The 21,481-nt window shown below is 51.3% G+C and overlaps 1 protein-coding gene across 6 annotated transcripts in view; it reads right to left on the minus strand.

Annotated features, from left to right (window-relative positions):
- PDPK1 (3-phosphoinositide dependent protein kinase 1) overlaps positions 1 to 21,481 on the minus strand; it is a 79,760-nt gene that overhangs the window by 20,762 nt on the left and 37,517 nt on the right. For all 6 annotated transcript variants that reach the window (XM_047837381.1, XM_047837383.1, XM_047837385.1 and 3 more), the window contains 7 exons: positions 18,792 to 18,834; positions 18,385 to 18,522; positions 15,183 to 15,327; positions 14,331 to 14,428; positions 4,396 to 4,471; positions 561 to 629; positions 254 to 350 (listed from right to left, as the gene is read on the minus strand). In XM_047837381.1, coding sequence (XP_047693337.1) covers positions 254 to 350; positions 561 to 629; positions 4,396 to 4,471; positions 14,331 to 14,428; positions 15,183 to 15,327; positions 18,385 to 18,522; positions 18,792 to 18,834 — 666 coding nt within the window. The remainder of the gene's footprint in view (positions 1 to 253; positions 351 to 560; positions 630 to 4,395; positions 4,472 to 14,330; positions 14,429 to 15,182; positions 15,328 to 18,384; positions 18,523 to 18,791; positions 18,835 to 21,481) is intronic.

Raw genomic sequence — 21,481 nt, forward strand, 5'->3', positions numbered from 1 at the left:
ACGTACGTTGACGAGCACAAGCAAAATGATACAATCATCTCCTGTCTTATTAAAGAATCAGCCATTTGCAAATTAAAAAGGGCTTATAGAGATGAGACAGAAGATACAAATCTATCTGTAATCATTATCAATCCCAAGACCTCCTTTTGTTAAACACAGGGGCCTGCAGTAAAGCTCCTGTGACCACTAGTTCAGAAGGACTCAGCATGTGGCCATCAGATCACCTTACCAGAAGAAAATTCAAAACATTTACCAAAAGTTTTTCCACAAGGTCTCTTGCCTTAGGGAAGAATTTTTCAGGAAAGTCATACTCCAGCTTAATGATCTTCTGAAATATAAGATATTCATTTCTGTAAAACAAGAAAAACCATCACTTCGCACAGAGCACACAAACCTCCCCTTTCCCCGGACAGCAGTCACCCTCTCTCCCTACAGAGACACTGTGGTCATTGAAGGACCACGCGGAAGTCCCCTCTACCCTGGCCCAGCCCTGAGGGCCGCCCCCTCCCACCTCGCTGTCAGCTGCTACAATGGTTTCAGGGGGCGGTGAGTGGTCTTACCCCGCTCGAAAAGGCGGCAGTCCTGCCACAAGCTGATATATTATACATCCGAGAGCCCAAAGGTCCGAACTTTAAGGGAGGGGGGAAAAACACAGAAGAAGGACATCTGTAAAATTTCAGTGACAAGCACAGTTCACTTCTGCCCTATCGGCTCATACCACCCTATTTCGGTCTCTGATCTACTTCTCTCCGTTAAAACCAGGTCAGCGTGAGGGTGGGAACCCGGGCTCGGAACCCTTCTTGGGGGGGCCTCCCTGGGTACCCGGGCTCAGAGGACCCCACACACAGCAGGCACTACTGGGCCAGGCCATGCAGCCGTCCCCACAGACCCACCACGTCTGGTGGGGGCTACCTACTTCCTCACAGGGCCAACGTGGTCCTGAGGAGGGAGGAGAGGCCATTCCTGACCACAGGAAACACAAATACTGACGGAAAAGCACCTTCTTCTAATGCAGGGGGAGGGAAGGTGGCTCGCGCCCCGGTCACCACAGGTTGGTACAACTGGGAATAAACTGAGATTCTCTCATAACTCACTTAGAGTTTACCTCCGGGACACAGACGCAAGCTCACGTGTGCCAAGGAGCCAAATGAGACAAACTACAGGATGTGCACAAAGCAACGTTTAACTGTTTCCGTTCCTGACCTTGCTGTGAAGAGCCCTGCCCCTCCTTTAAAAACACTCTGATTACACACTGAAAAAGAAACCGTTCTGGGGCGCCTGGGTAGCTCAGTCGGTTAAGCATCAGACTTCAGCTCGGGTCACGATCTCACATTTCATGAGTTCGAGCCCCGCGTCAGGTTCTGTGCCTACAGCTCAGAGCCTGGAGCCTGCTTCGGATTCTGTGTCTCCCTCTCTCTCTGCCCTTCCCCAGCTCATGCTCTACCTCTCTCTCAAAATAAGTAAACATTAAAGACGTTTTTTTAATAAACAAAAAAATTAAAAAGAAACAGTTCTAAAATTCCCTAAGTTGTTTCCAGAGCCAGGTGGCAGGGACAGACCCTGAAGGAGGTGCGCTCTTTGCCCGTGATGTTGCCGCCCGTTTCCCACCCCGTTCACGCTCTCTGCTCAGTGTCTGAGATCTACTTTGCATATTTTATTTCCCCTGAAAGTTCTGCATTCTATTCCCAGCTCAACACTTCAGAAGCATCCAGATGCAATATACCGCCCCCCCGCCCCCCGCACTGCCAGCTGCCTCCCCATCCAGTCGTCCAGTCCTAGACCTACAAGGGCTCATGGGTTGCTGGATACGGCCAGCTTCTGGGGGAGGCCGTAGCCTGGCATTCAGAAGATGGGGATGTAGAAGGCGGGGGGAGGGCACTTGACATGGGTTAAAAAGTACAACAAATCAGAAATCTGAGGCACAACATATGGATGAAGGACGTTTATAAAATGAATCTATATTCTACCCAGTAACTACATTTTACACTTGGTTTTCTCTACCGTTTAGGTCAAATAGGGATCCACACAAAACAAACGCAACAGAAAAGCATCGGCCCAGTGGGGGGGCAGCGGCCAGAGACGAGGTGCAGGGCTGCGGGCCAGCCGTCATCTCCAGGAAGCGGGACACCCAACAGAGCCGGCCCCTGGGCTCCCCTCGCCTCTGTGATTCATCTGAGTGTTCAACACCAGCAGCTATCTTACCATTTAAAGTGGTTTTTGAATAGAATAAAAACTCAAGGGGGAAGGCAGGGTAAAATTTCTGGAAAGCAATATGCACCAAGGATCTTAAAATACGAAGTTAGACCAAGTCATTCCACTTCCTGAAATCCACAGAGGAACGTGGGGCAGCCCTGGTGCCCCCCGGCAGACAAGGGGCAGGAGCACCCTTCCTCCCGGGACACAGGATGTGCCGCACCTGGCAGACACGCCAGACTGTGCAAATCAATGAAAAGCACCTCTGAGTCCAATAACAGAGGAAGAGCTCAATGAGCTCCGTCAGATGCACGTGCCGGAAGCACACGGCTGTGAGACGTCCGCAGACCATTTCAGTGATGTGGGGAGGTGTCTGCTCCATGATCTCAAGGAGCAGGGCTCAAACCTGGTCATTTAGCAGGACTCCAGTTGAAGAGAAGTCACACGAACACACAGAAGACAGGCAGAAATAACTAACTGGAAGGACGCGCCAGATCACTATCTGGTGTCCATGAGCAGGATGCAGACTATGAGTGTTCCCGGTCTTTTATTCTCCACGTTTTCTAAGAGTTCTTCACAATACAAAGGTGTCCCTTTTACAATCAGAAAACTATTAACTATTTATGAATAAATACCACATGACTTAAACGTTTAAAAGCATAAAAAGGCTCTGGGCTGATGGCTCGGAGCCTGGAGCCTGTTTCCGATTTTGTGTCTCCCTCTCTCTCTGCCCCTCCCCCGTTCATGCTCTGTCTCTCTCTGTCCCAAAAATAAATAAACGTTGAAAAAATAAATAAATAAAAGCATAAAAAGATGCTCAACAACGTCTCCCTCACAGCACTCTCCCCGCGGCCGGGACACCCACCGAAGACAGTTTAAATGGCAGGCAAGCGAATGTGGGCAGACACCATCCTTCCAGTTTCCACACAGAAGGCGGCCACGGTGTCTTCCTGATCTCTCCCGGTAGAACCCAGACACCTTCCCCCATCGGCACTAAAGGGCTGCTTTATCCTAAGTCCCCCAAATCGAGGACAAGCTAGTCCTCAGGCAGCAGTGACCTCGGCTTTGAGAACCTGGCCACCAGCATCCACCACCCAGAGGGTTTCTCAGCCTCTGCGCGGGGGACACCAGGGGCCGACTCATTCTTACTGTGGGGCCATCACCGCACCGCACGATGCTGGGGAGTGTCCACCCACCGGACGCCACTAGCACTGCTTCCCTGCTCCTGCCAAGCTGTGACACGGAACCATCCAGACACGGTCAAACACGCTCCAGGGGGCAGAACCGCCTCAGCTAAGAGGCTCTGGCCTACATGGGGTAAAAGCTCAGAATGTGCTGACTGAATTAAAACGAAAACAAAGAACCGGGAGACTGCTAAGATGCCCACCGGCAGCATGTGAGCCCTGGGGCTCCACCCCTCAAGAGTTCTTAACAAGCGGTCACGCTCAGAAACACAGGGCCACCCCCAGAACCACTCACCCCTCTGCCGCCTCTGACGGTGCTGTCTTTCTAGCAAAGGGGCCCCTCATGGCCATTACGGGACACTGACGGCGTGGCCGCAGTGAGGATCCAGGGAGAAGCTGCAGCCACACAACCTATCATCTGGAAGTGCTCTCCAAACTGAGACCCCAGATGCCACTGCCGCCTCAGGCCCACCCAAGAGAGCCCCCCAGCTTCTCCCTGCTCCTGACCAACGGCACCCCACCCCCTCTCTCCCACTGCACCTCTGCTCCTTGTGAGCAGAGCCTCACTCGTGCACTTCTGATACTCAAAACTCAAGCCCCTGCCCGGGCCCGACCCAGTTCTGAGCACTGGGGAGGGATGGCTCACGCTGGCTGTGCCCCGGCCAGGAAACCGCCTCCCCCACACGATGCCTTCTGGGCCTCTTCCCACGGTCCGCAGAGTAAGGCCATTGGCAGCACTAAGGACCCCAAGGCTCAGGGACACAGCTAGGAATGTGGACCTCCCGGCCCCACTTTCCCCCACTGAATAGTTGCTTCTGAAGGAACAAGATCAAATATCAAAGCATAAAGCAACAATGGTCCCGGGAAGTGTATTGTGTAACACTAAAGCAGCACAGAGATTGGTTATCAAAGGTCATAAAAGGCACTCTCTTAACTAATTAACTTTATATGAAAAAACATACGTTAATAGCCACTGTAGAGAAAAGAGAATATTCTGGATCAGATGAAAGCGGGTTACCTTTTACAGGCCGATTTCTCTGTGAGCAGCTCTGGAGACACATACTGGGCTGTTCCTACAAACGAGTTGGCCCTGGCTGATGAGAGGAGGGAAAAGGGAAAAAGGTCACGCTGAGACACAAAGCATTTGTCATCGACGCTGTACCCTGGACGTTCATCCATCAGGATGTCGTGGCTCACGTGGGCCTAAGTGGGGATCTGTCCCAGTACTGGCCCCCTGGTCACGTGGAATCAGACTAAACAGTTCCAAGAGCCTACTTGTCCAGGGCCCTCCCCTCGAACCCCCTTCTTGGACTCTCCGTCCAAGGCCGGCTCAAAGGTCACTTGCTCTGTGACAGCAGCCCTGGCCACCAGGGCAGCCCCTCCAGACCACCGTGGCGCACATTCTCTGGGCACCTCTCACTGACCCGGCGGTGTCAGCTGGCAGCGTCTCGAAGAGAGAGGGCTTGTCCGTTTGGTCCACGAATGGTGCCTCAAACAGACCCAGGCACACGGCAGGCACAGATGGGACACACGTACACGTGGGAAAGGACCGGTCCCCTGAAGGCCACAGGCCTCCTTAACGAACAGCTCAGGAAAGCTAGGGGTTGCAGGTGGAATAAGACCTGGGAGTCCCGGCCAGGGAAGCTTCTCGATACCCCACTGCTGCCAGTACTGCCTCTAGGACTGTGCAACACAAGGATCACCAGGTTCGCCCACAGACTCAGAGGCTCAGTGGCAGCAGGAGCCTCTAGACCCGCTCACCACCAAACAGGATGTCCCAATACCTGTGTCACCCCAGTGGCTCGCAAGGACCTCGGGGGCTCATCAGCAGCTGAGCGGCCCTGACCAAGCAGCACCGAGGGCGCAAGTCTGCCCGCGCCACCACATTGCTCCGGAGGCACCCCCACGGGGTGTCCTCTGACATCGGAGACCGTGCGGCCACTTGGCCTTTCCCCATGACCAACGGACACAGGACAAGGATTCCCGCACGAGAGGTGCCCACCGTCTTGAGAGCAAAACGCTTCCCTCAGGAGCACATGCAATGCTGCAACCCTTCCAACGGTTCCCTGGAGATGCCCCACCTCACTTGCCGTCACCTGCTTTGCCACTACCTCCCACACTGGCCCCACATCAACGGCACTCTGTACCCAGCACTGGACGGCTGCTGGCAAGGCCGTGGTGCTGCTCGGACAGGCCCAGGGAGGAGACCACCTTTCCCTGCAGCACGTTCCAGCACGGCCCCGTCTCCTAGCCCGGCACCCCATAGCAGACAAGAGACAGAACACCACAGTCGAACACCATTTTGTTCTGGACAAATAAGCTGTGTGACCTAGCCTGACCCCTCTGCAGATCAAGCAGTTCTTTTTCTCAGTATCTTCAGTGATCCACACCAGAAAGTATTTGTCCCTAAGGACACATCTCCCTGAACCAACCTGAGAGGTAAAACCTCACACCAACACACCTACCACCAAATGGTCTCTAGTCCGCCAGGCCCCTTCTGAAACCAGGTGACACACAGAGCGGTGACCACCCTGTGCAGGGTCCTGCTGGGTGGGCTTACTGATGACGGCCCCAAGTGCTCTACTCGGGGTTGTCACATGGGGACATGTGGGCCCCCAAGGGATGTCTGGCAATGTCTGGAGACATTTCTGGCAGACACCACAGAAGAGAGGGAAGGGGGGGCTACTGTCACCTAATGGCCAGATGCCAGGGGTGCAGCTAAGCACCCATAGAGCACCAAAAAGCAGGCATCCTCCAGCCCCCAAAGAGCCCAGATCTTGAGTGCCCTCTGTACAGCCTCACTGGGACCGCACCCTCCTATCCTCCAAAAACACAGACCAAGATAGATAGAGCAGGAGCAGCCAGCTAGGTTCTGGAACATTCTGGAGGAGGGGGAGCTGGGGAAGGAAGATCAGCTGAAAGTGCCTTCGTCTTTCTTTCTCAAAATCGCCTACTCTGCTCTATGTTCGGTCCAGGGGAAGCAACCTTCTTCTTCTGCACTGACCACGAGGCTCTGTACTGGGCACCTCAGCCTGGTCCTGACACAGAAGTGATTGGGGGTTACAGCTACCTGGGACAAAACACACCAGACCTATGTTTGGCGTGTCTACAAAATTCTTGACGGTATATGGCTGTAAGCAACACAATACCCGAATTAAAATGCAAAAAGAAACCAGGGCCCCTGGCCACACCAATGCAGCATATGGTCATCTGGACTGAGAGGCCCATTGGTCATGGTGGCCATCATATCCTGCTCACCATCCCTGGGGCTGCCTCAGAGCTGGAGGCGCTTGCCATGGGGGACTTCCTGACTGTTGGTCCAAAGGCCTCCAAGGGCAGACGCCCAGGAGGAAGACAGACAAAGCCAACGTGCTGGCTCTTCCCCATTTATCCTCATATATGGCCCCTGTCCTCCCGAGTACTGAAGCCCTGGAGCCAGCAGGAGCCCCAGAGGGAGGCGAGGAGAGTGTGAGAGCCTACCTGAAGCTGGTCCTCCTGCCTCACCCTTATCCACCAAAGTGGTTTCCCTGGGCCCTGGACCCCCCCACCTGCCCCACCTCCAGCCGGGGAGCAGAGGGGCTCACGGTCCCATCGAGGAGACCCAGCCCTGTTGCTTCCTCGGCCCTGCTCTCTGTAACTGGTCCCCTCATTAAGTTGTTTTCCTGTAGAGACTCTGCAGCCACATTTGCATCCTGCCAGGACCCCAAGAGATACTGCCAAGAACAATGAGGTGATTCATATGAGGAAAAAAAAGAAACTGAGAACCAAAACCAAATGAATCCATTCAATGATGCAATGAATCAAAGAAATGCAAACGAACACACAAAAGCCTATCAGATCAGCAAAGGCACAAAAGGAAATACACAGTGTTGGCAAGGATTTGAGGAGACACACACTCACCGTGCTACCGGTGGTGTAATTTTCAGGGGAGCAGTTTTCCAATAAGCATCAAAATCCAGAGAGCACAGGCTTGCGCTCTGACCCAGCAGTTCCACTCCTGGCACCCGAGCCTCAGGACGGATCCGGCAGTGACAGCAGGACCACACGCAACGCAATGGCCCTGGGAACCCTGCCTGGTACCTCACTGCTTCTCGTGTGCTCCCATCCTGCATAGGAGTCATGTGCGGCTTCTATCATTTGTCTTTTGTTAATGCTGCTATTGAAAAGTTCTGGAAATGTATTTTTGTATGGAAAGATGTCTGTGATGCATAATTAAGTAAATTAAATCCAGCTATCAAAACAGTACATAGTGGGGCACCTGCGTGGCTCAGTCGTTTAAGCGTCCATTCCGCTCTTGATTTTGGCTCAGGTCATGACCTTAACAGTTTGTGAGTTCCAGCCCCGAACGTTTAGAGACGTTTGTGCCTCTAAATAGCTACATGATGCCCAAAATAAAGTCTAAAAGGGTCTACACCATCCCCACCCCCACCCATGGCTAGGCTTCAAACAGTGACTCATGATGTAATTAGGACTGTGTTGCTGTTTTACAGTCTCTGGGCCTGGATCTGCTGGTCTCCCGTGACACCTGCTGCTCCCTATTACCAGGAGCCTGTGCCCATCTTCTTGAAGGCGGGACTCCAAGTCCCTGGGGACATGTGAAATCACCCCCTTGGAAAGGAGCTCTCCTCTAGTCCTGAGATGAAGGAGGCCTCTGGCATACGGAAAAGAACAGGACTGCCCTCAGAAAAACGTTTGAAAGGCATACAATAAAATAGGACTATAAATGACCAAAGTGTCAAAATACTGGGGTAGTGAAAGCATGCCACAATGATGCCAGGCTCTCTGTATCAGCGCGGTAGGTCATGAGGCCCATCAGGTCTAACAACGCAGGAACTCGGAAGCAGCGAGGAACACACACAACAGACCAAGACTCTGTGACAACCTGTTGCCCACCTTCGTAATTAAAGGAAACATTCAATTTCACTGAAAGGTTGGTGAAAATCAGCCACTTTCTCCTCCCCAGCTTCACGAGAGCTGACTTCCGTGTGTGACACGAGGGTAAGAGCCCCCAAGAGAGCATGAGAAGCGCAGAGAGAATCTGGTTACCTCCCCCAGAGGCTCAGAGATTAACTGAAGGCCAAACTGCTCCACCTATTGGAAAACCAGGCCCAGAAACCCACCGTTAGTCAGAAAGCTGCCTATTCCACACCACTAACCCACTAAAAGTGGGCCACAGGGTCAGGGTAAAGAAGAGGGTCTTGGGCTGTGCTGCTGTCTCCACCCTGAAAGTGATTCAAGCAAAGTGACCAGCATCCCAGGCCGTGAAACACTCTGGCCACCACCTCGGACTCGGAAGTGCCTGTGAGGAAGGACAAGCCCCAGAGAGTGTTCCTGAGGTCAGAGGACACCCACCCTCTCTGCAAAGCTGAGAGTAAAGAACTACAGTGTCTTACTCATAAGTCCCCAAGCGAAGCAAGCACACACACTCCCCAAAAGAGGCTTCCCTCTTGGACAAAAGATGAGCAAACTGAATACAGCAACACATCAACAGGAGTACGCACCACGACCGAGTGCCATTTATCCCAGGAATGCAAGGGTGGATCAACATACAAAATTCACTCAAGGGCGCATGGGGGGCCCAGTCAGTTGAGCGTCTGACCTCCGCTCAGGTCATGATCTCGCAGTTCACAAGTTCGAGCCCTTCATCGGGCTCTGTGCTGACAGCTCAGAGCCTGGAGCCTGTTTCAGATTCTGTGTCTCCCTCTCTCTCTGTCTTCTCCCACTCACACTGTCTCTCTCTCAAAAATAAATAAAAACACTAAAAAAAAAAAAAAAAAAAACCAATATATTACATATCATTAGAATAAAGAACAAAATCCACATGATATCTCAGTAGATTCAGAAAAAACATCTAATAAAAATTCAACACTCCTTCATGACAAAAATACATCACAAAGTAAGGAGAGAAAGGAACCTCCTGAACCTGGTCAAGGCGTCTATCATCAGCCTCAATGGTCATGGTCAAAGACTGAAGCTTCTCCCGGAAGATCAGGAACAAGACAAGGATGGTCAATTCCATTCGACATCGTCCTGGAAGTTCTGCCAGGCCCGTCAGGCAACAAGAGATAAAAGGCATCCGGAGTGGAAGGGAAAAAGTAAAAAGTATCTCGAATCACAGACGGCCTGATCTTCTATGTAGAAAGTTCTGAGAATTCACTACAAAACAGTTACAACTAACAGATCCAGCCAGGCTGCAGGACGCAAGGTGAGAGCACAAAAGCAAATGTATTTCTACACGCTTGCAACGAACAATGTGAAAGTAAAATTCAGAAAACAATTCCACTTACGATAGACTCCAAAATAAAATACTTAGGAATAAATTTACTAAAAAAAAGAGAAAAGCTTGTCCACCAACCACTAAGACAGACTTTGGAAAGAAATTACGAGACCTAAATGGAAAGACAACCCCCACGCCGACCCCACCCTGACCCCAGCCGGCGTTCACTCAGCACGACGCGTCCTACTCCATCGAAGCTAGTGTGGACCAGAACTCCACTCCTCTCGAAGACGAATACTGTTTACCCATGTGCACGCCGGGCACCTGAGTTGTCTCCACTGTCTGGCTATCGTAAATAAAGCTGCTAGGAGCACTCCTGTACAGTGCTTCTGTGGACACGTCTCCACAGCGCTCAGATACACCTGCGAGAAGAACTGCTCACTTACAAGGGACGACGCTTACCGTTCTGAGGAACGGCCAGCCTTTTTTAAAGTGACCGTACCATTTGACATTCCCACCTGCACAGCACAGGGTTTCCATTCCTCCACACCCTTGCTAACGCCTGATATCAGCGTCTGTCCTAGTTCTTTTTTTTTTAATGCTTACCCTTGAGAGAGAGCGCCAGCATGTGTGCGCATGAGCGAGGGGGGTGGAGGGGGGAAGGGATCCAAAGCGGGCTCTACGCTGACAGAAAGGAGCCTGATGGGCGAGGGGCTCACTCGAAGTCACAAACCGGACCAAACTGACCAAACTGAACCGTGAGATCATGACCTGAGCCACCCAGGTGCCTCATTGTCTCTCCTTTTGATCACAGCCATCCTAGAAGATGTGAAGTGGTATTCAGTGTGGTTTTCATTTGCATTTCCGTAATGACACTTAGCACCTTTTCATGTGTTTATTGGCCATTTGCTTTGTCTTCTTTGGAGAAATGTCTATTCAGACCCTTTGCCTGCTTCTACATTTTTAATGTATTTTCTTTTTCTCTTTTAAAGTTTATTTATTTATTTTGAGAGGAGAGCGCGAGCAGGGGAGGGGCCGAGAGAGAATCCCAAGCAGGTTCCACTCTGTCAGCGTGGGGCCCGACACGGGGGTCAAACTCCTGAAACCATGAGACCACAACCTGAGCTGAAACCAAGAGTCGGACGCTCAAACAACTGAGCCACCCAGGGGCCCCAATTTCATTTTACTTCTTGTCTTATGAGTTCTTCAGGCACTCTGGGCTAAGTCCCTTACCACATACATGTTTTGAAAATGTTTTTTCCTGCTTCGCTTTCTGAAGGGCATCATGGCACAAGTTTCCCAACTGGATTCAGTCTATGTTCCTTGTGCTGCCCGTGCTCCGGATACCATATCTAAGAAAGTGCTCCCTGCCTAACTCATGGTCATGGAGATTTATGCTATGCCTCCTCTCAGAGTCTCAGCTTCTAGATTCTACATTCAAGTTCACTTCCGAGCTAACTTTTGTGTATTATGGTGTGAGGTAGGGGTAAATCATGTTTTGGGGGGTGCTTGGGTGGCTCAGTCGGTGAAGCGTCCGACTTCGTCTTAGGTCACGATCTCTCACTTCGTGGGTTCAAACCCCACACTGGGCTCTATCCTGACAGCTCAGAGCCCGGAGCCTGCTTCAGATTCTGTGTCTCCTTCTCTCTCTGCCCCTCCCCTGCTTGTGCTCGCTTGTGCTGCACTCGCTCTCTCAAAAATAAACATTTAAAAAATTTAAGTAAAACAAAACAAATCAAAAACTCCATGTATCATAGCTATGACTAAACAAATACCAATGTTGAGAAGACCAGAGTAAACCATTTCTTGATGTTAAGAGTTATATATGCTGGTATAAGTATAGGGACTTGACTTTCCCCTCTATCATGTGAACTCTTCTTTTGTGGTGGGTGGGGCTGTCCTGCCCACACTACAGTGGAGGGCGAGGCAGAAATGCTGGGGCAGGTTCTAGAGTCCACAGCACACGGGGTGGGGGGGATTTGATGCCGCTCTGAGGGTCTGGATGATGGCCCTCCACAGAAAGTACAGCTGGAGTGAGTGACAGAAGTGACTTCGGCTCTGTAGCCTCCCCCTCCAACCCATCTCTGGTCATCTCCCACTGCACACCTGCCAGACCTCCCCTCCTGTTTGGCGAGTGGAACCTCCGTACCTGGCCGCATACCAGAAAGGCCTACACAGCTCACGACATGAGTTTCTAGACACAAACCCCAAGTCCAAACCTCTATGGCATCCCAAGCTCCCCAAGTCTCTACCAAAGACAGCAAAAGCCAGTGACACAGCCACAGACAAGGGGCTTGCTCTGCATGATTAAGTTGCCTCTGCCCAGACATGTCTGTGGGAGCTTGGTTAGAAGTCACAAGTCCTCTGTGCCATAAAGTCCTCATCAATCCCACATACCCTCAACAGCTGCCCTGCTGTTTCCTATCCTGCTCCTTACAGTCACAAGGCCACTAGGATGCCACAGGAAGCAATAAGGGAGAGACAGAGGGACAACCCACTGGGACAGAGGTCTGTGAAGAGACAACCTGCCTCTTCTAGGAGGGCAGAACATGCTCACAGGACAGTTAAGGAACCTGGGCCGTGTCTCCACCAACGCTTGCTCTCTGGAAGCCTAAGATGTTTTATGGAAATCATCTCTGCACAAAGGTTTAAAAAAAAAAGCTAATGCAAGAATAAATTCTAAGAGCCTGAACTACTTGAAACAGAAAGCAAGAGCAAGTCACTAAAACCAATCATTCACACAGTTACACGTTTTCCTTCTTCCTCTAGAAGGGTGGGAAAAAGCCAACTCATCTATACATACAAGCAACTGTCCCTGGTTTACAACATAAGGACGTCTACACTTCTACTCCCAGAAAGAAGAAATGCAGGCTTATTTCTCCAATGCATTTAAATTCATCCCATTTTTTAAAATGGCTATAAGGTACCAGGACTAACTTGTGCCAAATATCAGGTCGTGAGGCAAATGGACACAGAGGAAAAACAGCACAGACCCCGAGGTGGCTGGCTCCCAAGGCTGACAGGGGGAGCCCCATGGCGGATGATGACTTGTCTCATGGGAAGTGACACATGACGGGACAAGGACGTTTGGGGCCATGGCAGTTCGTGCTTGGCTCGTGTGTGTCATGGGCCACGCCTACGGTCATGGGTTATACCACGTCCACAAAACACGACCGCCGGCCGACACGATGTTCCTGTGCAACAGCGATGAGTCAGGTGGATCAAGGTTTTGGGGCATCTCACAAGCGCCCAGAGAACCTCTCCAAGGTGGGAAGGAGGGACAGGGAGCCGCAAAAAGAAGGTGAGTGGCACCAGGACTAAAATTTGTCAACAGACAAGAGTATCTTCCTTGATTGCGAGTTCTGTTTCAGCCCCAAAAGGGTGGCGCTTTAAGATTCTCGAAGAAGGTCCCAAATCCGAGATGCAGTCTTGGCGATTCAACGAGAGTCTGCGCAAACATCTTCCCAACACTGAGTTTGAAAACATGGGGCTGCAAAAACACCAGGAAAGGAAACAGAAGGCACCCTGTGGAACAGAACCTACCGAGGCCCAGGCAGGCGCAGCCAGGAGGAGGGGACCCCAGACATCAGCCCAGCAGCTGCCCTACGTGTGGTCGCCAATCAGGCCTCAGTCCGACCTGAGGCGGAGCAGACCTGCCTGGCTGAGCTGCAGGGCTCCTCGGAAGCCGAGCTGCTCGCGCTGCGGCATGGAGCTCGCGGCTCCCCTCCTCCACAGGAGGGCCACTGCAGCAAAGCGGAGGTTTCCATCTGAATCTCCCTTCCGCCAACGACCCCAGCAGTCGCACCTGCTCCGGCCGCTCCCCAGCCCGTCCATCACGGCCCTCTCACGGGTCCCCACAGGGCCTGGCAGAGCTGAGCACACTGCCCTAGCCTCTCGGGCCAGGGTGGCTCTGTCAGTTACACTTGTCCTGACTCAAGGTTCATTTTCAAGGTCCCTGATTAATTTCAAGGTCCCCACTGGCTAGCTAAGACACTCAAGGCCCACTGTACCGTCAGCAACTTGTCTTCAGGTGATGGAGTGGTCACAATACATAACCCGGCACCGGGAATCACCCTAAACAAACAGTGACTGGGATGGCTTGCAATTGTAAATGTGCACTTGACTAGCAGCTTAAAAATCAGCCCTACTCGTTCTTTGAGTTCGTAGAACCTCACTATCATCGGGGTGCCTGGGCTACCACTGGCAGCTACACAGAGGAGATGGGAAGACAGGCAGATGGCGGGCACTGGGACGGAGACCGTGTTCTCACAGTTACAAGCCACAGTGCCATGGGAAGAGCCGGGAGCTGATCCCACCAACTCCACACCCCTGCTCAGAAGACCAGGAACAAAGCACCATGGCATCTTCCAGGACTCGGAACGGTGAGCCCCAGTGGACACTTGCAGTTGCTCACAAAGACCTGGGACGACAACGTGCAGAGTGGCTGGCAACCCAGCACCCCCTACTCAAGGCCAGGCAGACCAACCACAGGCCTAGAAACCCAGTCGCCTCCCCCTACAGTCCAGACCAGACAAAACCGCCCAGACCTCCAGCGAGAGCCACCAAGTGAGGCAGGGCCTTCCCATGTGAAAGCTTCAGCAACTATCTTACAACAGCACAGGTGTTACAAACATGTCACTAACAATGAAGACAGTACAACACAACACATTTCTAAGAAGTTGTTTTTGATCTCAAGCACTGAGCCAGGACCTGCTGGAAACAGAGCACTCACACACCTTGTTTACTCTCCGGGGATAAGACTTTCGCTGTTCCAAAATCTGTGATCTGGATGTGCATGTCTTCATTTAACAAAATGTTTTCTGGTTTCAGGTCCCTGTGAAAGCAGATTTTTTACATTTGAGGTGAAATATTTAAACAGTTATGCTATTACACACTTTACAATTTTTCACTGAAAACAAAATGGACTGATTAACGCTTATAACCTTTATGGACCGACAACCAAGAATGCGAGTCTTTTTAAAAAGTTCACAATGAACAAATATTAACTGCACTTAATGAGTACCTTCAAATTACATCACTTCAAAAGTACATCTATCATTTTCAATAAACTTTTTATTAAAGTGTAACCCATCATTTTTAGCCCATAAAAGGAAGATCTTTGAAACCTACTGTGGTCATCATTTCACAATATATTTTAGTCAACCATCCTGTTGTACACCTTTGATTTACACAGTGACGAATGTTGTTCGTTATTTCTCAATGAAACCAGAAAAAAGAGTTAAAATGATAAATTCTGTTATATGTCTTTTACCACAATAGAAAAACGATCAGCAACCACAACAAAAAGAGCTCGTATGAACGCTTTTAATTTGACAATGTCAGAAAGTCATGGAAACTAAGATCAGAAATAAGTACACACAAAAGCTATTAGGCAGGAAATAAAAGCACCCAGTCAGGATGGCTGGGAAGGCCACCCACCCACCCAGCAAAGACATCTGACCAACATCACCTGGGAAGTCTCATCAACTTCTTAGATCTCACAAGGAGGCCTCCCACCACTCCAGAAAATAAAGCAGAGCTGACCCTGGGGCCTGGGGAGCAACGCCCACAGGCCCCTGGCATGGTACCTGTGAATGATGCCCTTGCCATGCAAGTACTCCAGAGCCGACACCATCTCGGCCGTGTAAAACCGGGTGCACGTCTCATCGAATGAGCCAATTTTGCGAATGTATTTAAGTAGTTCTCCATTTTTGGCATAACTAAGACCAAAGTCTAAATATCACGTAGTTAAGGAAGAGTGCAAAAGTCATTCTTTTAAACTAACCTTACAGCCCAATAGGAATTTCTTAAGTTTCATTTATTTACTTGGGGACGGGGGAGGGGCAGGGAGAGAGAGAGAGACAGAATCCCAAGCAGGCTCCACATTCAGCGTGGAGCCTGACTCAGGGCTCAATCTCATGACTGCGAGATTGCAACCTGAGCCGAAATCAAGAGTCAGATGCTTTACCAACCAAACCACCCAGGCATCCTAGAATATTTTTCATTAATGAAAACTGAAGGTACCTGTGTCCTAAGACAGCTGTCCCTCTTCAAGTCGGACCATGGCATGATCATACACACAGCTGCTGGGTGTGACAGGAATCCCTGGCCCCAGCTCCACAAACAGGCCCCAGCATGGGTTTCTCACCAAGAACACAAAGACACCCATCCCTCATTCCGACTGCCACTTCTGGACCCCACCATCTCCACAAAACACCCACGGGCTCAGTGAAGGGAAGACACCAGAGACGGCAGAGCCCGTGGCACAAATGCCTCTTTGCAGCCAGGGGAAAGGGCCCTCTTTCATAACAGAGCCTCCAAACCTGCATCACGACAGGCACACGCTTACTGGGCACCCACTGCTTTCCACGGTGTGCTAAGAGTCAACTCATGTAACGGTTTCTCAAATGCAAGCTCCTTTCCACATATAAAGCAACGTGTTTCATAAAGAAATGCCACTTTCAGAGTGCTGGGGACAGGGGTGACGCCCCTAAACGAACCAACAGAAAGCCCTCTCCCCACCGCAGCAGCCCGTTGGTACTAGACCAGGTCACTGCTCCCCTGAAGACAGAACCACTGGGAAGAGCCCAGTGTGCATGTGTGTCCTGCCTGGACAGCCTCACCTCTCTCTCTTGAAACCGCCTCCTCACCCCCAGAACAACCTGCACAGGAGCCAAAACACAGGTCGGGCCTGAGCCCCAGGTACTGGACCAGTCGGCAGCATCTGGTCTGGCTGCCAAGCACCCCTACCCCAGAAACCCTGGGGCCCTGGAGGGGGTCTGCCTCTCTGCTCACTGGCAACACCCCATGTGCCACTCTCTGTGTGGGGGTGACTTGGGCTCAGGCCTCGGAACTCTCCCCTGCTGAGCACGCTGTGGGGGCCGACCAGCCTGCCGACACCCCTCCCACCCCCCCCGACCCTCAGTTTGTGAGCTGCCCTGACTCTTCGCGGAGCTCTGCTGGCAGCCGCCCAGCAGCGGCCGGCACCTACAGATGCGTCGAATGCCAACGCCACGCACACTCCCAGCCTAGCCTCTCCCTCAGACTCTTCCAGCTCACCTACAGCAACCCTGCGCACCCGAGACTCTGAGGCCTCACGCCCGGAAGCCACCCTGACCGCACTGCCCCTCGCCCGGCTCGCCTGCAAAAACCTTCACAGTGCAGCGCCGGCCACGGTCACGGCAAACGGCTGCTCTGCTCTAGCCTCTCCAGGCTCCCCGCACACTTGGAAGAAAATCTGCTATTCTCGCCAGGCCTCTGAGGGAGGAGGAGCTGCCCCTGCCCAGCCTTTTCACCCCACCTGCACAGACACGCTCCTGCCCTTGCTCCGCCCAGGACTCGGGCCAAAGTCCATGGGTCCCCTCAGACCAGCAGGCTACAAAAGCAGCACCTTCCGGCGCCCTCTCACCGGGCCCTTACTACCTTTGTTCCCTCAACACATACCACATGGGCGCCCATCATCAGCGTGTGCTAACTCCTGCACAGAATGCAAGCTCCGGGAGCGCTTCCCTTCTTGACCGGCATACCCCCATCACCTGGCACCCAATAAGAACTTCTCAACAAAAGGACAAGTTCAGCTGACAGTTGAAGGAGCCAGAAAATGGTGTTGAAGGGAGACAGGGATAGAGCAAAGCTTCAACCCAGAAGAGTCTGTGTAGAAAGAAGAAAGGGGAAAGCCCGGGGCAGGGGGTGTGTGTGGGGGGGAACGGAACAGCCAAGCCCTCACAGGGACCAGCTTTAGCGCCAGGCAGCTGAGGAGACCGGAGGGCAGGAAGGAAAGAGCTAATGTCAAGACTGAGGTTTAAGCCCGGACAAGTCCTGAAGCAACTACATTTGACAGCCTCCTTCTCTCAGTGGAACAGAAGCCAAGAGCATCTGCTGGGACTGAGGACAAGAGTCACTGGGACACATAGGGGCCGAGGAAGTCCTGGTTGGCAAAAACTACAGGAAAAGTCCGTGGAGTGAGGAGAAACTGGCCAGCCAGGCCCCATGATGGGCAGACCCTGGGACAAGCTAGACAACACAGTCGTGCCCCCCCCCCCACCATGGTGCCCTACCTCCCTGCTCCCTAAGCAGAGGTAAAAGAAGGGGGAAAGAAAAACATTGCCCCAGGGGTTAGAGAAGTCAGGGAGCAGGAAAGGCCCTGAGAGGAAACAATCAGCAGGGTGTGACAGCCCTGCCTGAGAGCCAGAGGCACTGGGGAATCACAGCCATCCACAGGCCACAGCAGACTGGGGAGGGTCCATGGGGAGGGGGAGAGGAGAGGGCCTGGGGAGGGGAAAGAGTTTGGGTCCCTGCGGTTACTCCCTGGACTTCGCACTTGGGGGTTAAGCCTGGTAAAGACGTGCATTCCAAACAAACCCCACAGCCCTGGGCCAAAGAGAGCAGTGAGGGGCCCTGGAGGTCCGAGATCCTTCTTCCTCTCTCTCACTTCCCTGCCTTGAGAAGAGACTTGACGGAATTCCAAGGAATAAGGGAATGCCTTTGAATAAATATCTAGCAACCACAGGGTTAAAACAGTAACAATCCTTTAGATACAAAGCTTATCAACAAAAAAACCTCAAAAAAGTTTGTGCTGATCTCCCTTGAAGTACATTCCACTTCAGTGAACGTCAGCAATCTCAGGGGCTCCCACAGCAAAGTGATGGGAATTCATTTGTACTTAGAATATGCCACCCTTGCTTGTCCTGTCCAGGGAGGGACGACTTGTGAAAATACACACTGGGGTCATGACTCCAAAATAGCACGGGGTCACTGGTGCGATTTCAGGTGCGACTGTTCAAAGGATACACAGCTTTTCATCATCCTGAAATGTGAAGTAAAGTTTAACAAAGAACGGGTGATCCAGGCGTGACATCACGTCTCTCTCTCTGGTTACATACGGGACCTTGTTCTCTTTGATAATGTGACGTTTCTCTAGAATTTTAACTTAAAGTAAGAGAGAAGCAAGTTATTACAATTGATAGCGGTGAAAACAAAACAAAACACCACACTAGAAACAAAACTCATAAAGGTAACCGGAACAAATTAAAGTTTTTCACAGAACATACCCACCAGCTCCGTGGTCTCTAAGACCACAAGTGCCTGACCCTGAAATGAGCACAGAACCTCCAGGCACTGGGCAGCCAGGTGGCCATGTGCCTGCAGGCACCCCGCCCCGCATCCCAGATGTGAGGCCCACTGGACTTAGTACTTACTAGCGTATTCCCTTGAGGTTGCCAGTTCTCGGGCCAGGACAACCTAGTTTCGGAAGAAAAGGGGAAAGAGGAGAGAAAAATCACTCAATGAACCAGGGCAGTGAGTCTCACAAGTCACCCTGCAGCCGACAGAATGGGCTAACATGCCCCCACCATGAAATTACATTGAAATATTTGAAATTACATTAAAACATATCTGGTCCTGTGCTAACAAATACAATGGATGTTAACAAGATGAATATGTTCTAATAAACAGCAAACGCATATATCAAACAACTGCTTTCAGAAGGTTCTTGATCAGCTGCTAAGTTCCCCTAGTGCCATGAAGTACACATTCAGGAACATCTTAGACTAACGTAACCCTCACAAATAGCAGAAAGCAGCAGCAAATAATACCTCTAGAAGGGAGTCCTGGGAATTCCCTTAAAAAATAATTTTAAAAGGGGCACCTGCATAGCTCAGTCAGTTAAGCATCCGACTTTGGCTAAGGTCAGGATCTCATGGTTCATGGGTTCAAGCCCTGCGTTGGGCTCTGTGCTGACAGCTCAGAGCCTGGAGCCTGCTTCGGATTCTGTGTCTCCCTCTCTCTCTGCCCCTCCCCCATTCGCACTCTCTCTGTCGCTCAAAAATGAATGTAAAAAAAAGTTTGTTTTTTTTTTAATTTTTTTTTTCAACATTTATTTATTTTTGGGACAGAGAGAGACAGAGCATGAATGGGCGAGGGGCAGAGAGAGAGGGAGACACAGAATCGGAAACAGGCTTCAGGCTCTGAGCCATCAGCCCAGAGCCCGACGCGGGGCTCGAACTCACGGACCGCGAGATCATGACCTGGCTGAAGTCGGACGCTTAACCGACTGCGCCACCCAGGCGCCCCCAAAAAAAGTTTTTTAAATAATTTAAAGAATATATTCGCAGTATATGTTCATTGTTCATTCTGCCCTGAATTTGGGCTTTTTCAAGTAACTGTTATCATACATTTCTCTTGATGCCCCTCTCAGGTATTGTAAACACTATCCTACCATCAAGGGCACAGGAAGCTAAACCACGAGTGGCCCACAGGGAGCGTCTCCTGGAAGGGTACAGTCACACCCCAGGCTGGTTTCTCTCAGTAGCACACCTAAGTCTTGTACTCAACCACCACTTCAGGGCAGAGAACCAAGAGGGCACAGCATAGCGTGGAAAAGATAGTTCTACACAAGCAGCCTCTGAGCACAACCTGGGCACCAACTCCCACAGGCCCAGTGAGGCCTGTCTGCTGGGAAGCTGAGGCAGCCTCCACCCACCCCGGCCAGCTGAGGCAGGTGCCTCTAAGAGGCCTGCACAGAGACATGGCCCGAGGACCAGAGAGCAGAGGGAAACCTGCCCAAATCCTGGGAGAAACTCAGGAGGCCGTGGGCCGGGATCATCCTACAGTATGCTGCGGCAGACACACCAGAAGTGATGCTGGGAGAGCACTGTGTGAAACGCCCTGCAGTTATTAAGGAGAACAGGGTTAGATTGTATGTGCTCAAGTGGAAAGATCTCAAAGATCTTTCTGGAGGAATGTACCTGTGTGGACTGTTCTCAGGCACTGGGGGTGTTGGGGAGGGGCGGGGGAAAGACCCCTCTCCTTACGTTATGTGTTTATGAAATGTTAAATCTCTCCACAGGAGCATGTACTAGCTACCTAGCAGAAAAGAGCAAGAAGAAACTATTAGTACTAACAATTAATGGGGCCCTTTCTGAAGGAGCTATTTATGAAATCCTTCTGTTGTGTGAATTCAACATTTCACACGCAGGCCTCCTTATGGGCACAAGGCAAGAAGTATCCCTCTTCCAGAGAACAAGGCATGATGCATGCCCCCACGGCCCTCCGGGCTGACAGCAGGGCTAATCTGGACATCAAGATCATCCCCAGGGGGCCAGGCAGCAGCAGGCCAGGCCTCTCTACTCTCCAGGGCCAGGCTCGGCCAAGAGCAGATCCTGCCCAGCCTGGGAACTGCCCCTTGTCTTCCACCCTCCCCTGGAAATCTAATTTTAAGAGGTCTCTATTTCAGGAGTGATGAGGAATACCTGAGGGTAGCACATATAATTTGAGAGCCAGGCTACAGGACTCCCAACAGTGCCAGGAAGGAGCCTCCAGCTCATGGTGCTCTTCTCTGGCACAGGGGTTCAAAAGGCACAGGGGTGACAAGAAGTACAGCTGGGGCTCTTCAACAGCAGGAGTGTGTCACCCAGAATGGATGGTGCCCACTTTTACCCACCATGGAAACCCATGGACCAAGGGGAATTTCACAAGTAAGGCTTCATTTATTAGTCAAGATAAATGTCCATGAAGTAAAACTGAGAAAAGGAGAGAGTGCTTCTTCTTTAACTGGACTATTTTAAGTAACCATGCAGAACACCCAAGGTTCTTTTCAAAATAGTTTCTTCTCTCTGAGAGGATCTGTGAGTACCAGAACTACTGGCAACTATGCTCAGAGTTAAAGATTTTTATCATGAGGGCACAATTCTTTCATAATTTAAACAGAAACTGACAATAAAAAAATCTAAATTAAAAACATAAGGAGAAGGGCGCCTGGGTGGCTCAGTCGGTTGAGCATCCACTCTCTTCAGCTCAGGTCATGAGCTCATGGTTCATGATACTGAACACAGAGTCTGCTTGGAAAATTCTCTCTCTCTCTCTCTCTCCCCCCCGTTTGTCTCTCAAA

This window comes from Prionailurus viverrinus, chromosome E3 (genome assembly GCF_022837055.1).
Source record: "Prionailurus viverrinus isolate Anna chromosome E3, UM_Priviv_1.0, whole genome shotgun sequence".
NCBI lineage: Eukaryota > Metazoa > Chordata > Mammalia > Carnivora > Felidae > Prionailurus > Prionailurus viverrinus.